At 42.4% G+C, this 14538-nt stretch overlaps 1 protein-coding gene across 3 annotated transcripts in view; it reads left to right on the top strand.

Moving 5' to 3' along the window:
- LOC306808321 (calpain-5-like) overlaps positions 1-14538 on the top strand; it is a 51192-nt gene that overhangs the window by 19528 nt on the left and 17126 nt on the right. For all 3 annotated transcript variants that reach the window (XM_079318775.1, XM_079318776.1, XM_079318777.1), the window contains exons 4-6: positions 10140-10271; positions 10483-10691; positions 11042-11234. In XM_079318775.1, the coding sequence (XP_079174901.1) occupies positions 10140-10271; positions 10483-10691; positions 11042-11234 (534 nt within the window). The remainder of the gene's footprint in view (positions 1-10139; positions 10272-10482; positions 10692-11041; positions 11235-14538) is intronic.

The raw sequence follows: 14538 nt of genomic DNA, 5'->3' as shown, positions 1-14538 counted from the left end.
CCCTGGGTCAGTAGGATAACACTATAAATAATCCATTTTTGTGCAGAGCTGTATTTGCTGTCCATGATCACTGCTGTCTGTTCCCTCCTCCCTTCAGATAAGAGCATTTAATCCTTGGACATCTGATTTTCCTCCCTAAATGGAGATGCAGCACCTCATCCTCTGGCCTCTCCTCCCTCCTTCTCACCGACCCTGCTCTCCACAAATAAAACTCCTCAGAAGTGACAGTTGCCTAAAAGCTGCTTTTCACATTTGGGCACGTGATCTGCTCAAACAGCTGCACTAGAAGAGGAATAACTCAAATTTAATCCAAATATTTCAGATGTATTCCAACCATGGCATTTCTTCTTCCTGGTCTTAATGAGACATTTATTTCCCTAAAATGATGAATGTCTCATGAACCAAACCAAAGCTGGACAGAGTGGGCTGAGCAGATTTGCACCTACAAAGCAACACCAGCCCTTGTTGTAGGTGAAGTGATGATGATTTACAGCTGGGAATCTGCATTTGGGTGGAGTGGAAACTGCACACCCTGAGGGGGAGGTTGTGCTTGGAAGACACAGGGACATCAGGTTAAGCTACTTGTGCAGACATTCCAAAATCTGCAAAAAATTAAAAACCAGCTTTGCCCCAATGAACATAATGGCTGAACTGTAAATACTTCTGCTGTAAGACAAGGGAAAAGCAACACTGGCAAACCTCAACATTATTAGAAACAGGCTCTTCTCCTGCCTTTTGAGAGTTAAGAAATGTTCCCTTAGGTTTTTCACTGACTTGACTTTAGCTGTTAGTCCTTGATTAAATAAAGATGATGTTCTCACAGCAATTCCTAAATATTCGTAGAGAATCTTCATCTTTAGAGGAAATTTTGTGGTGCTTTGAACACACAACAGGAACTGGAGGTCTGGATCCCTTTTATTTTACCCAAAATGTAGCTACAAATCCATAATTGCAAATGAAACACTTTGTGTTATCTGGGCAGTGCTGTGAGGTGGAGCACTCTGAATATTCCTACGGCTGTCAGTAGTCACTGCACAAGATAGGAGGGAGATTATTGGTATTCCAAAGATTTCTAAGCTGGTAATTCAGGAGAGGAATTTCTCAGTGATGGCATTGATGTTAGTGTTTAACAGAGAAATTTGTCTGAAATGAAGTGGTGAATTCAACTCGGTGTATTTATATCACATTGGGAAAATCAAAAATTAGCTGAAGCAGTGAAAGAGCTACGGAAAGAAACAGCATGATATAAACAAGGAAAAAAAATCCTTACTCTGTCTTTGCAAGCAAGAGGTCTCTTAAATGTCTGAACAATTTAATCACAAAGATGAAACTCACTGTGCTTCAACTGGGATAAAATCATGACTAAGTAAATATTCTGACTGCACCCTGTCAGGCTGAGCCTCCTCCTAGGCAGCCAAAGGCTCTTGTCATTGGATCTGTCTGGCTGAATCTGCTCTGGTCTTTGTTTTGGGTTGAAGTAGAAGAGAATCCAAAATTAATTATCATTACTGATGCTAGGAAATTTATTGACTATTCAAACAGTGACAGATCTCCACGTTTTCACAGGTCTTTAAGTGATTAAAGCAACCAAGTTCCTCTGGCTTTTCAACGGTTTGGGCATTTAAGTTGCACAATAATAATATCCAAAGTGACATGCAGAGTTTGCAAAAACATTAAAGCACATTTGGACTGTTTTATCCTGGAGATTCTCTTGAGGCTGGAAAGAAGAAATCCTCAAGATCACTTTGTATAACAGCATGTTATCCAAACATATTTTATTCATTTTAGTATTCTAGTAGCCATCTGTGCAAGACAAAATTATCTACATAGAGGGAAAAACATGGGCTTGATTGCCTGGCACATACAACAACTGTGATTTCTGCTTAATAATTTTTCTTTGGAAGTCACTGATATGGATTTTCCAGTGTCATCACTTGAAACTGAAGAAACTTATCTCACATGCTGATAACTTTATTGCTAAATGAAAATCTTTCCAAAACAAAGTTTCAAAAGATGTTTTAGAGATAGAAGCTGCTGTTTGTTTTCAAGATGTGTAAATAAAATCTTTCCTGGTAGTCACTGTGAATTTATGATTCTGTGACACACTGATTTAGCTGAGTCATCAAAGTTCTTTGTGTATTCAGGAGTAAAATGAATGCTGCTGTTTCACTTTTGAGGCAATATTTTTATAGCTTAGAATTTGAGCTCTCTTCCTAAAAGAAAAATACTCTGGTTTAGATGTTCTAAGGCTGATCTTTGCCAGAAAGGATGTCCAGACTGGAATTTTAAGTCTGATATGTATCATATTGGGACAGAGACCCTCCATAGACTCTGACCTTCATAGGCTCAGCAAAGTTGTGTTGTGATGGCTAGAACAAAATTGCTGTTAAAAACCAATTCTAAATCCAAAATTTGATACAGCTCAACTCATAGTCAAAGAAGCTTGTGTCTTATGTCATTTTGCAGCTCCTCTTTTTATGTTATGAAGCAAACATCTAATCCAGAATGGTGTGGGGTGGATCACAATTCCAAAGGTTTCTGTGGGAGGTGTCACTGGATATGTCTTGAGCTGTTTTCCCAGGTATTCACATATCTGTGCTTGAAGCAAATAAGTGGGAGAACACCTCAAGGTGCTGTCTGAAAAAGAGGAGGAATCTGGGGGGAGAGGATAAAGGATTTTTATCCTTAAAGTGTCTGAGATAAATGCCGTGATTGGTAGGTAATGGAATGAAAGGTAATGAAAGCAAACCCTGGGATGTGGAAAGCAGGAACTTGTTGCAAAAGGGGTTTATGCTCTTTAATGTGGTGTTTAGACTTATATTTTTTAATCTTTGAAGTCTGTGCATTGCCACTGGGTAAGGAAGAGATATCTCCTTTCAGGAAAAACAAATCATCTCCCAGATTAATCTGAATTTTCACTCCAGACAATGTTTAGATGACTTGACTTTAGTTTTACCACAAAATATTCAATGTAATAAAAAAAATAAACGTGACTTTGCTGAAATCTGCCTGATACTCTTGTAAACAGCAAATTCCCTTCCTCATAAAAGGCAGTGATGGAGAATTCCATCTGCTTCAGCTGCCAGCCCCCTGACACACAGCAGAAGGTCAGACTGGACAAGATCATGGCTCCTGAGCCAAAATGATTTCAATTATCAGGCAAACAAATATTTTCCTCCCCAGACAGAACTGGACAGTCAGGAGTACTGACCTGGGAATAGTTTATTCCATGCTGGTCCAGTGCTGAATATTTCAGTGCTGTGAAAAAATGTGTGTGACTTATTGTTTTTATTCCCTGTCTAAGGAAACTCATCCAAGAATTTGATAGACAAACATGTTTTGAGGAAGCAAAAAAAAAGAAATGGAGCTAAAAGTGGGTGGCCTCTGAGTCTGATGAGTGGCCTTACAGCCCATGTCTGACCTCAGCCATGGTAGGGTGTGTCTGGAAATGATGTCAGGGGGTTGCTGTAGGGACTGCCTTTGTCCCTGGCCATCCTCTTCAATTGCATTTAATGCATTTAATGCAAAAGCATTTCCCAGCTTTAGTGCATGGCTGCACTCATATTTTCTTTAAAATGTTGCTACTACATCTACCTGTTTTTCAAGGAGCATCACCACCTCAAAATCAGAGTAAATCCTTGTAAAAGTATTTTGCAAGAGAACTTCAGATTAATGACCCCAGAATTGTGCCTTTAGGGTAGAAAATGATCACTTTTCCCAAGAAGTTTAAACATACACATTTTTAACCAACTAAATGGAGACTTTGATTATTTTTTTCCCCATGTTACGTCACAGTTGTAGCTCTGGAATAGCTGAAAACCAAGTTTCATAGGGGTTGTATTTGCTCTGAACTGTTGGTTTATATGATGAGTAGAGACACAGTGCTCTCTCCAGTGTCACAGCACCATGGCAGTGGCAGGGTAATGTCTGTGCAGTGCCCTTTGAAAGGAGCTGAGCTCTGCTGCCAGGGGAGTTTGGACATCTGGCTGAGAGAATTTAATGTTGCCTGAGGTGAATCCTGTCCTAAGAATGGCATCTCTGCTGATGATGAGGAAAAGTCAGATTGTGGTACTGAGTTTAGAGGAGGAAATAGGTACAAGGGGAAGAAGGCAGGAGGCAAAGACTGTGTTCTGGTAAATTCAGTGAGACACAAAGTGCTGTTCTCAAACAGGTCAGCTTTTCTCTGGAGATGTTATGGATGTACTACAGTTCTACAGCATCACAAACTCAGCGCAGCAAGAGGTGGTTTGAGGTGGTTTGTTCTTGTCTGAGGGTTCTGGGAGAACAGCAAATCCTTCACTGCAGTCTGGAGTGATTTCTGGGCTGCAGTGGCGGAGGACTGGCAGGGCTTCAGCAAACACTTTGTTAGGAGGTTCAGGAGAAGGTCAGCCCTAAGGCCCATCACTGAGCCCTTCCCAGCCCTGTCAGCATTCTGGAGAGAGCAGCTGCACTGCTCCAGGGTCAGGTGAAACCTACAGGCAGCCAAGATACACACCATGCTGCCCAATTCCAATTTTGGGAGGTTTTTCTTCCAAAACATTGATTCAGATCCTTCCCAAACACGTGTGTCCCATAGGCAGGGCAAGGCTGAAACCCATGGACTGAGTATTAGTCACCACTAGCCCCAAACTGAAAATAGAAAAAAAGAAGACCATAAAAATGTCTGTGATGCATTTGGTTTTGTAACAGGATTTAGTGGAGAGGGAGGAGGGGGAAGAAGCATTTCTCAATCCCCACATAGCTGAGTTTTGTTTTACACAAGGCTGGGGCTCTGATGTGCTCTTTGCCTTGCTCATGTGCTGCTGTTTCTGTTTAAGCAGCACTGGGCATTATCTCACTTTCAGGAACTGATGCTGCAGGATGGGGCACAGAGTTGACAGAGGAAGGTGGTTTTGGGTGGATATTTCTCTGAGGGGTCACTTCTCTTTTTTCACTCCACAGGCAGATTTTTTTCAGCCACAACAAGGTTGTAAAAGTCTTTTTTGCATGCACTGGAGTATCCAGTGCAGTTGGGCTTGGTCCTTTTGCTCCTTGGGGCTTGGCACACAGCCTGCCCTGGGGAGGGCTGCTGTGACCATGCCAGCACTGCTGGGGTTTTTATAGGATGGACAATCCCATTTACTCTACAGCTCCACAGCCACAGGGTGCTGTCTTTGCTGCCTTCCTTTAGATGAGGTTGGTACAGCTGCAGCCAGAGCTGAATTTTTACATCCATGTTCAGAAAGAATTGCCTTTCCCCCTGCTTCCCTACACTGTCTCTGCAGGACTTGACTCAGGATGATGTGAGGGTGGGAGAAGGGAACAAAATTGAATGAATTCTCAGCTCTGACAAGAATAAACCTGCTTTAGAAATTTTAAGGGAATGGTTACTGTGCTTAAGTAGATCAGTCTGATAGTGCCAGCCTCTGTAGGTCTCATGTGCAAGCAAAGGTGGATTATTTTTCATGCTAGGGCTGGATTCTTTAAAGGGTGCTGGAGAAAGTAAGCTCTAAATACTACAAAAGCCTTTGAAAATCCTAGTGTCAAACAATTACTACTCTTCCTTCTTCTTCCCTTGATTGAATCTCTGTTTTTCTCTGAGACAGTTGATCTAATCTGTTAAAAATAATTTTCCCTTTTTCTTGGACATCTGAGATCTCTCTTAATGTTTTACAGTTAATGTTTTTTACAGTGCATCTTCAGCTAATGCCTGTGAAGACACACAGCTCATTAATTAACCCTCTGAATGTCTTTCTCCCTCTTTATAACCAATACTGCATAACTTTTAGTTCATGAATTGGTAATACTTACACCAAGAGATGCATGTTCAGAGCAAAGGGAATTTTCTCCTTTAGCTAAATTACTGTAAGAGTCAATGCATGTATCAATGCACAATCAGTTACCTGCTGTACTTTCAGTGGTGCATCTCGTCTCAAATAAAACCCATCCTTTCTTTGTTAATTTCTTTTTTTTTTTTTTTTTTTTTTAATTAATTTTAGGGGATTATGGCAGAACAACACACAAACCATTTCATGGCTCCAGTGAAATGGGTATCTGCTGTCTCCCATGGTTCACATTGTTTTGCTAAACTTCTGTCATGGTGAAATAAATTACTTGGAGTACTCTCAAGTTGTGTTGCTGGAGTCCTACAGGAATCTCCCTTAGTTTGGCACTCATCAGAATTTTCATTACTGCTTGGATGAGGGGCTAGGAAGTCACATATGGGGATCCTGTAGGATCCAGACTGGGATAGGATTGCAATCCAATTGACCAGTTGCTCTGTTACAAATAAAGGAACCATTTAAAATCAGGGAGAAAGGGGTTAGTGACCATTTGGACTGGGGGATGCTCCCTTCAGGCCAAATACTGCAACAACTTTTACTTTTTATTGTGGTGGTATATCAGGAAAAGAGTGGCTGTAGGATCCAGTAATTGCCTTTAAATGTTTCCTTGGAAATGGGAAGATATTTTTCTCTTTCACAGCACAGATGATGCAAGATGATCCTAAGAGAAAGGATTTGGGTTAAACCACTGTGTTTGCAAAGCAGGAGGTTCTGGTGGAACTCACAGCCCCAGTGCTTGGGTGCTCAGGCAGCAGCAGAGAGAAGGGATCAGGAGTCCTCAAGTGCCTGGATCACTTCTCAGATCAGTGTATCCTTCTTGCAATTCCTCTGACAGTAACTAGTTGGTCCTCAACTTTCCTAAATTGGGAACAAGTCCTGGTTTGAAGGACAGGTGTCTGCCAATACAGGCAGAAGCTTCTCTTTCAAATGGAGAATGCAAACTCCCTCCCTCCAAATTATTATTATAAATTTGAAATTAAGGGCTCTCAGGCAAAGAGATGGGAATTAGGAATAACAGTTCTTTACTAGGAAAATTAAAATAGAAATGCAGTATTACATAGAAAAATCCCAAAACCCTGCCAGAGTCAGAATCCAAGCTGACACCCGTCAGTCAGTCAGGGTGGTGGCAGCAGTCCCATTCAATGGTGGCTGCATCCTCCTGCAGTGCCAGATGTGGTTCAGCTGGAGCAGTGCTCCTGGAGAAGGTGCAGTTTCCTTTGAAGGTCCAGGGATGATGTGGAAAGGTCTGGCTTTCCTCTGGAATGCAGTGGAAAGAAGGTTCCTTGGTGTCCAAAATCTCAGTTTTTCTCTGGGTAGGAAAGGCTTGGCTCCTGCCCTGGCTGGAGCATCTCCCAGTGGGATGATGGAATTTTATCAGTCATGCCCTGGGACTCAATGGCCATGAACAGGAGATATCTGCTGGAGGGAGGATGGGCTGTGGGAAGATAAAGATGATTGCCCAGCTGGTTTAAAGATGGCCCATTAGCAGAGAATATGTGCCAGGAGATCAGGGGCACTGCCACACCTGGCTGCAGCAGATGGGGACAGAATCCACATTGCTGGGCACATCAACCCAACACAGAACATTATATATCCTCACTGCTGGGAGCATTATAGAAATATATCTTTTTTCTTTTAAAATATATATTCTTTTTAATTTCTATTTTTTAATATGCTTGTTGCAATCAAAAATGCTTAATGATCCTCACAAGGACTGCAGAATAATATATTGAAATAGCACATTTCTAACTTGTGTTGGGGGAATTGGGGCTTAGATAGATCAAAGTATTCCTAAGAATTTACTATATGGCATAAGTGGTGAAAATCACAAAGGCCAGAAGAGAGCAAGAGCTGAAATGGGCTCTAGGTTGTGCCTCAGTGTTACTGTGTCTCATCTGAGCCATGAAGTGACAGACACCATTGAAGGTGACAAGGAAATTAATGACAAAAGAAACAGAATTGGTAGCATTTTCTTATGCTGTTCTTTAGCCCCAGAACTCCAGGACTCTTAGGTGGTTTAATCAGAAAGGGTTTATCAAGCAGGATCCTGGAGAATTTGGTGGCTCTGGTGGAATCAGGGAAGTGCTGTTTCTGAGCTCTGCTGTTTGCTTTGGACCCCAGCACTCAGCAAATGCTGATCTCATCCATAAATTTTGGCAGTTGGCACATGCTGCTCTGTTTTTCCTCTGAAGACTTTGTGAGATGCAAGACACACTTCAATTAAATAATGGCCATTTAATGTGGTTATTTTTATCAAAACAAACCAAATAAGATCTTCTGTAATACACAGCAGTTCCTAATTTTTTTCTAGAATTAATTAAAGTTTTGGCTTCCACTAGTGACAGGAAAGTTTGCACAGTTTTAACCACAATGGCTCCATTTATCCCTCATTTATTATTCTAACAAAATAACATTTTGTAAGGAAAAACAAACTAGAAATTATTAATGCCAGAGATGCCAGGAATATAAAATTGAATCTAGCCACATGGATATGGGATGTGGGATGTGTGCTACCACCACAAAATCAAAGTGTGGATTTACATCTCTGAAGTGGCAGCCTGGAGGTCCTGCTGCCATTCCATGGCAGAGCATCCAGGGAGGCTGAGTGGATCTGTCCATGATGCTGATGAGCATCTTCTACATGGTCAGTTTTCCTTGTAGGCACCATTTTGTTACTCAGATTTTTGTTAAGGTCTCTTAATAAGCTTTGAATCTTCTCTAAGTGCAGACACGTGAGAATTCCTGACAGAAGAGCAGTGTCATGTAATGATCAGTTGCTTGTTTCCCAAAAGGCATTTAAAGTGTCAGCTGTTACTTAATGAGAAAAATCTCATGCCAAAAATACAATTTTCTTAAGGAAAATGGCTGCAGCTCTATGAATTCCATGCTGTGAGCTGGTTTCAGGTGCCATTGGTTAAACCAGCTCAGGTTTTAAAACCATCAGCTGAGCACTGAGGTGGTTCTTTTCTCAGGAAATGAGTTCATCTGGCACTGATTTGCCAGAGTCACATCAGAGAAATGCCTGTGGTCTGTAGCCAGGCTTGGGTTGAAGTCCTGCTGTTTTGGGATCATCATCTTTAATGATGATGGCAGAGAGAATCCATGGGTAAGGAGCATCAGCTCTGCTGATGGCAGACAGGACAGACTGCAGGAACTCTGGGGTCTCCTGCCATTTTGAGCTGAGATGGAGTTATTTATTCTGCATTTCTACTGCTTGGATAGAGGATCATTTCCCCAGTGTTGAAATTTAGGGTTCTTAAACTGGGAAAGAGCAGAATTTCCTGCCACTGCCTGCTCTGCCATCCTCTCAGCAGTCAGGAAGAGCAGTGACTGACAGGAGAGTCATTGCTTTTTGCTGAAGTGTTGGTGGGAGGTTCCCTTTCAGCAGGACACCTCTGCCAAGGATTTCACAGGGACAAACACAACACTGCTGCAAATGAACCCCATTTGTGGCTTTCCCATGGTCCATGAAACTGAGAGGGTCTCCCTTTCCTGCAAGGGCTAATCCAGAGAGGAGCAGGGAGACATCCCAGGAAAATCCAGCCATGCTCTGATGGGAACCTGCATGTGGATAGAGATGGAGCCAGGAAAGGAGAGACAAATAATTCTAACAGGAGTCAGATCCATGAGAATGATGAGACCCAGAGAGTGAAAGGTGTGTTTCACCAAGAGGTTTTCTCTTCCTGCTGTGGTGCTGAGGGGTTGGTGAAGGAGAATTTCCAGTGTGTCAGCCAGAGGAATGGCAGTGAGGATGCCTTAGAGTAGCACCTAGAACAGAGGCTGGACAAAGTTAAGAGACTAAAGTGGGTATTTATTAAAGGTCTTTAACAGGTGCACCTTGGGCAGTCAACAGCCTCCAAGGCTACCCCCAAGATTCACAATGATCATGTGTTTTTTGGCAGATATAAGTTTGGTCTATTTGTATATCAGAGGTTCATTCTCCAGTTACAGATTCAGGTAATGAAGTCACATTCCCCCAGTTTGCTCCCCACCAATTCACTTTTGTTTATACTTTTTGAGGCTTGAGGCTGTAGAGTGTCCTTGGGTTCCACACATCAGAGAAATTGTTTTGTCTGACCAAAGTGGGAAGACAATAGTTAACATTTTATATGAAGTGTAGAGTTATGCACTATTGCAGCACAGGATTTCAAAAACATAAAGGCTAAAATCTTAAAGCATCATTCCTCCCCTTTAGAGGCTTGACAAGGAGAAGCTGTGAGTTCAGCAGCATCAATTCCTGGTGCTTTTCTTGACTGGAAGGATGCTGTGATAATTTCTGGAGTGGAGTCTCCAGCAATGTCTGGTTTTCTTTGCCAGGACCTCTGTGAAGATCCTCACCTGCTCGTGGATGGAATGAGCTCCCATGACTTCCACCAGGGCAAGCTGGGGAACTGCTGGTTTGTGGCTGCCTGCTCCTGCCTGGCTCTGAGGAAAAGCCTCTGGCAGCAGGTGGGTGATTGGTGTGTGTGGTGCAGGGAACAAAGCTCACAAACCAAACTCACCTTGTTGCTTCCCTGCCTCTCAGCCAGAGTTTTCCTCCCTAGGACTAACAAGGGGTGAATTCTGGTGGATTCAAATCTTCCCTTTAACATATTCCAGGGCAGTCTGCCCCGGGAATAAACCTCAGCACTGGCTGAACTTCCCCTTGCATGGTTTCCAGGTGATTCCAGACTCTCAGGAGCAGGAGTGGGACCCTCACAGCCCCAGGAAATACGCTGGCATTTTCCGATTCCGATTCTGGCGCTTTGGAGAGTGGACAGAGGTGGTGATTGATGATCTGCTGCCAACAGAGAATGGGGAGCTGATCTACTGCCATTCCAATGTCAGGAATGAGTTCTGGAGTGCTTTGCTGGAGAAAGCTTATGCTAAGTATGAGCTGGTTTGTTGTCCTTGTAGTCCTCAGTGTTGTCCCTTTCAATTGTCAGACTTTCCATAGGTTTTAGTTCTCTGCTGGTAAACAACCTAAAAAAAGACTGAAAACTCCTAATTTAATCTCTGTTAAGGATGTAAATAATAAAGGAGTGCAATGCAGTCTACTTCAGCAGCACAAATCCTTAAGGATCCTAGAAACCAGGGAAGATTTATCTGCAGTCTGCTCAGGCTTTTTTTGTTGTGTTCTGTTTTTCCTTTGGTGAGACACAAACATTCCCTATATTCAAGCCAAATTAGAGCACTTGCTCCAGCCCCCTGTAAACTGAGAATGTTCTGTGTTGCCCCAGGCTGGCTGGATCCTACCAAGCCCTGGATGGAGGCTGTGCTGCAGAAGCCCTGGTGGATTTCACTGGAGCAGTGGCAGACTCCATTAATTTGGCAGAGGGCAAATATGGTGAGGTTATTTCTGAGCAGATGAAGCTGTTTGAAGACTTGATGAAAGTGCATAAAAGAGGAGGGTTCATCAGCTGCTCCATTTCGGTGAGTACAGAGGGATGGATTTTAAGGGTTTATTTCAATGAAAATATTCTGGAAGAAATACCATTATTAGGATACTGAGTGTGTCCTTCCCTTGCATGTTTGAAAAAGTTTTGTTTGGAGAAATCTAGCAAGGGCTTTCAGCTCTAGGAACCACTAAATATAATCACAACTGTTTGTGCTGCCACTTCACTGTGTGTCTGAAATTCCTTTTTCTGAATGGTCACAGTTGTGAATTAACCCGAGATAAATCCACCCTCATTTACAGAGCAGATAGCAGCATTCAATTGCTTTATTTCTTAGAGAAATCTCTTTAGACAACACAATCCTGGCACAGAGCTGCTGAGACTTCTTGACTTTGGTTGTGCCAGTGCAGCCAGGGCAACAGTGGAGCTGAGCTGAAAGGCTGAGCTCACCTGGTTATTCAGGTGATGCTATTTGAGATTGAATGTATTTGATATATTCAATATATTTCATAATCTCCCCATGGAATTAACCTGCAGGACTTGCCTGTGCTGGCTCTGTGATGCTCAGGTAACTCAGTGCCCACATTAGGAGGCCATGGCCCTCAAGTTCCCACAGTCAGCAGAGAGGGGATGGTTTCTGAGGAAGATTTACCCCTCTCCAGCCCTGTGCTAGAAGATGGATGAATAAGAGCTCCCAAAGGATGCTCTGTGCTTCACAAACACCTGTGGCCCAGCCCCTGGCCATAGGAGGCACACCAGGGACAGCTGGCTGAGCTCCTTTCTCTCTAAGTCTGTCAGGCCAGTGCTGAAATCCTCACCTTGCCCAAAGCTGTTATCACAGTGAAGGGCTAACAACTGCAATGGCACCTGAATATTTCCTACAAGATTGCTTTTAAATGATTTTTTAAATCATTTATCATGAACCATTTATCCAGCAGCCCACAGGAAATGGATAATTTTCTAGGAACCACAGGGTTGGCATCTAAGGGCACTTCACATCTTCCTCCCATGGCTCCTGCTTCAGTTTAAGACCTTTGCTAAGGCTGAGCTTAGTTAAATCACTTAAACATTTTGCTGTAAGTTCCCTATCTGTGAATGAAGATGATTAATTCAGAAATTCTTGTGAGTATGAAGAGAGTTGGGGAATTGTCAAGAAGAACAGAAAATCAGCTGTTTTTGGAGGTTGCTGAGAATGTCACCTGTTTATCTAACCCTGGCCCAAGAGGGACACCTGGTACCTTCAGGAACAAAACTTGAACCTGAGATAGAACAGGGGTCCTGGGCTGTCCTTTCCAGCAGCATCAGGAAACAGCTCAGAAACAAAAGCTTCAAGGTCTTTGAGGGTTTTTTTACCTTTTTTTTCATAAGGCCTGAATTTTATTTGAAAGAATTCCATCTGATTTGCTCAGACCAGGCTGGCAGAGCAGAGTCCCTGGTGTGAATTGTTACTGCAGACATTGTTTCAGGAATGATAGGTTGCTCCCAAATGCTAGAGCAGTTCTGTTTCTTAACAAGAATTTACTGAGGTGATTGACTCAGTACAGGGAGCTGTATTTTAAAAAGCAATTGATTAGGCAGTTGTAATGCTTTCACTGATTCCTGGCATTATGTTTGTGCCTTCCAAATTAAACACAAATGCTTCTAAACATTGATTACAGAGAGGCCATTCCTAAATTTGCCTGCAATTGTCACTTTTTGACGTATTATACACACAGTGGAGCTTGCTAGGTGTAGAATATTTAATACTCAAGTGGCTTCATTGCTGCCTTACAAACATGTCATCATTTTCCTTGGGTTACAAAATGGCCCTGAGCATCAACATTTGGAAATCTGAAGAGACAGGAGATGTTTAAATATCTCATTTGAATAAGGAAATAAATAAGTATCTTCAGAAGGAGGTGAGAAAGGCCAGCAGTGAGAAAAGCCTGGGGGATAATAAAGGCAGCAGGAGAAGTTACAGACTCCAGTGCTGTCAAGAACTCCTTGTTTGCTTTCAGTTGTGAAAAATGAGAGTGAGTGTTACACTGGAGGGAGCCCAGAGCCATGGGAATGTCACCAGGCTGGGGGAACTCTTGAGCTGATTCTTTGGGAGCTGTTGTCATGAGGGCTTGGTGAGACTCTCACAGTTGCCAGACCATCTGTCAGTTCCAATTTGATGGGAATTTCTCCTTCCCCCCACCCTTTTTTTTTATTTTAATGTGATTTCTTACCTTTGGGGACTGAGCACTGTTGTTATCAGTGCAACATTTGCCTTGGGACAAGGATCTTGTCTGTTCAGACCAGTTAAATTTTGAAATGGGTAAAAATATCTGAGGAAGTACTATGTGCATTTCATAACTGTGGTAAGTCCTTATTTATATTTAAATATTCATCTATTTCTACTAATATATTAATGTGTGATGATAAATAATATATTTATATTTAAATATTTGCATTAGTAATACCAAGAGGCCATACCTCTTGCTGTCTCCACCACAGCCAAGACTTGACTGAGTATTAATTAGGTAATTACAAGTTTATCCACAAGGATCTGCATTGAGTCAAATCTTCCTTCCTTGGTAGGAAGGTGTCCAAGGAAATGAGTGTTTCCAGGGGTGATAAATGGGAGAGACTCAAGGGTGGCTTGGCTGGATTCAGTGAGGGTGTGGAAAATCTGGATCCAGGACCATCAAAACAACTCAAACATCTTTGTATGGTGCTGCTTGTCTGGGTTTAAATCAGGAGATTTGGATGCATTAAATGACACTGTGCTCTTTTTCAGAGCTTGACTACTCTTATGTATTCTTAGATCAGCATCTGATCAGGCCTAGGTCATCACACAGGACAGTTTAGGGTTAGTTAAGGACATTTAGGAACAGCCTGATCACTGTGGAAACTGGGATTCTTACATGGAGTTTATGATGAGTTCCTAAATCACCCTGCAGCTCTTCCCTTTGCCATGTGAGAGAGTCCTGCCAGGAGTGACTGAGGTACAGGACAGCCTTCACAAGTGGCTTGGAAATTTTTTTACTTGTCAACTTGAAAGTTTTTTGCCTGTCAACTTGTGAAAACTTGGAAATTTTTCTACTTTACAAAAACTTGGAAGTTTTTGGCACTTGCCTGTGCCCTCCCATGTTTACCCACTGCCAGTAGTCCTTCCTGGGTATCAAATTTATTCCAACACAAGAACAACCGTTGGACTCACCAGATAAATTCATGTCCAGGTGAGGACACCCCCAGACAGTCTGGGCACAGTCATCAGTGTCCAGAAGAGCCATTTGGTAGAGATGACAGGATTTTGGAAGGGCTGGTAAAGATTTTCCATTTTTTAACTCTGAGGCCAGGAGGAGACAGACTGTCTG

The sequence above is a fragment of the Erithacus rubecula genome (genome assembly GCF_903797595.1).
Source record: "Erithacus rubecula genome assembly, chromosome: 15".
NCBI lineage: Eukaryota > Metazoa > Chordata > Aves > Passeriformes > Muscicapidae > Erithacus > Erithacus rubecula.
This window is presented reverse-complemented; position numbering and strand designations above follow the sequence as displayed.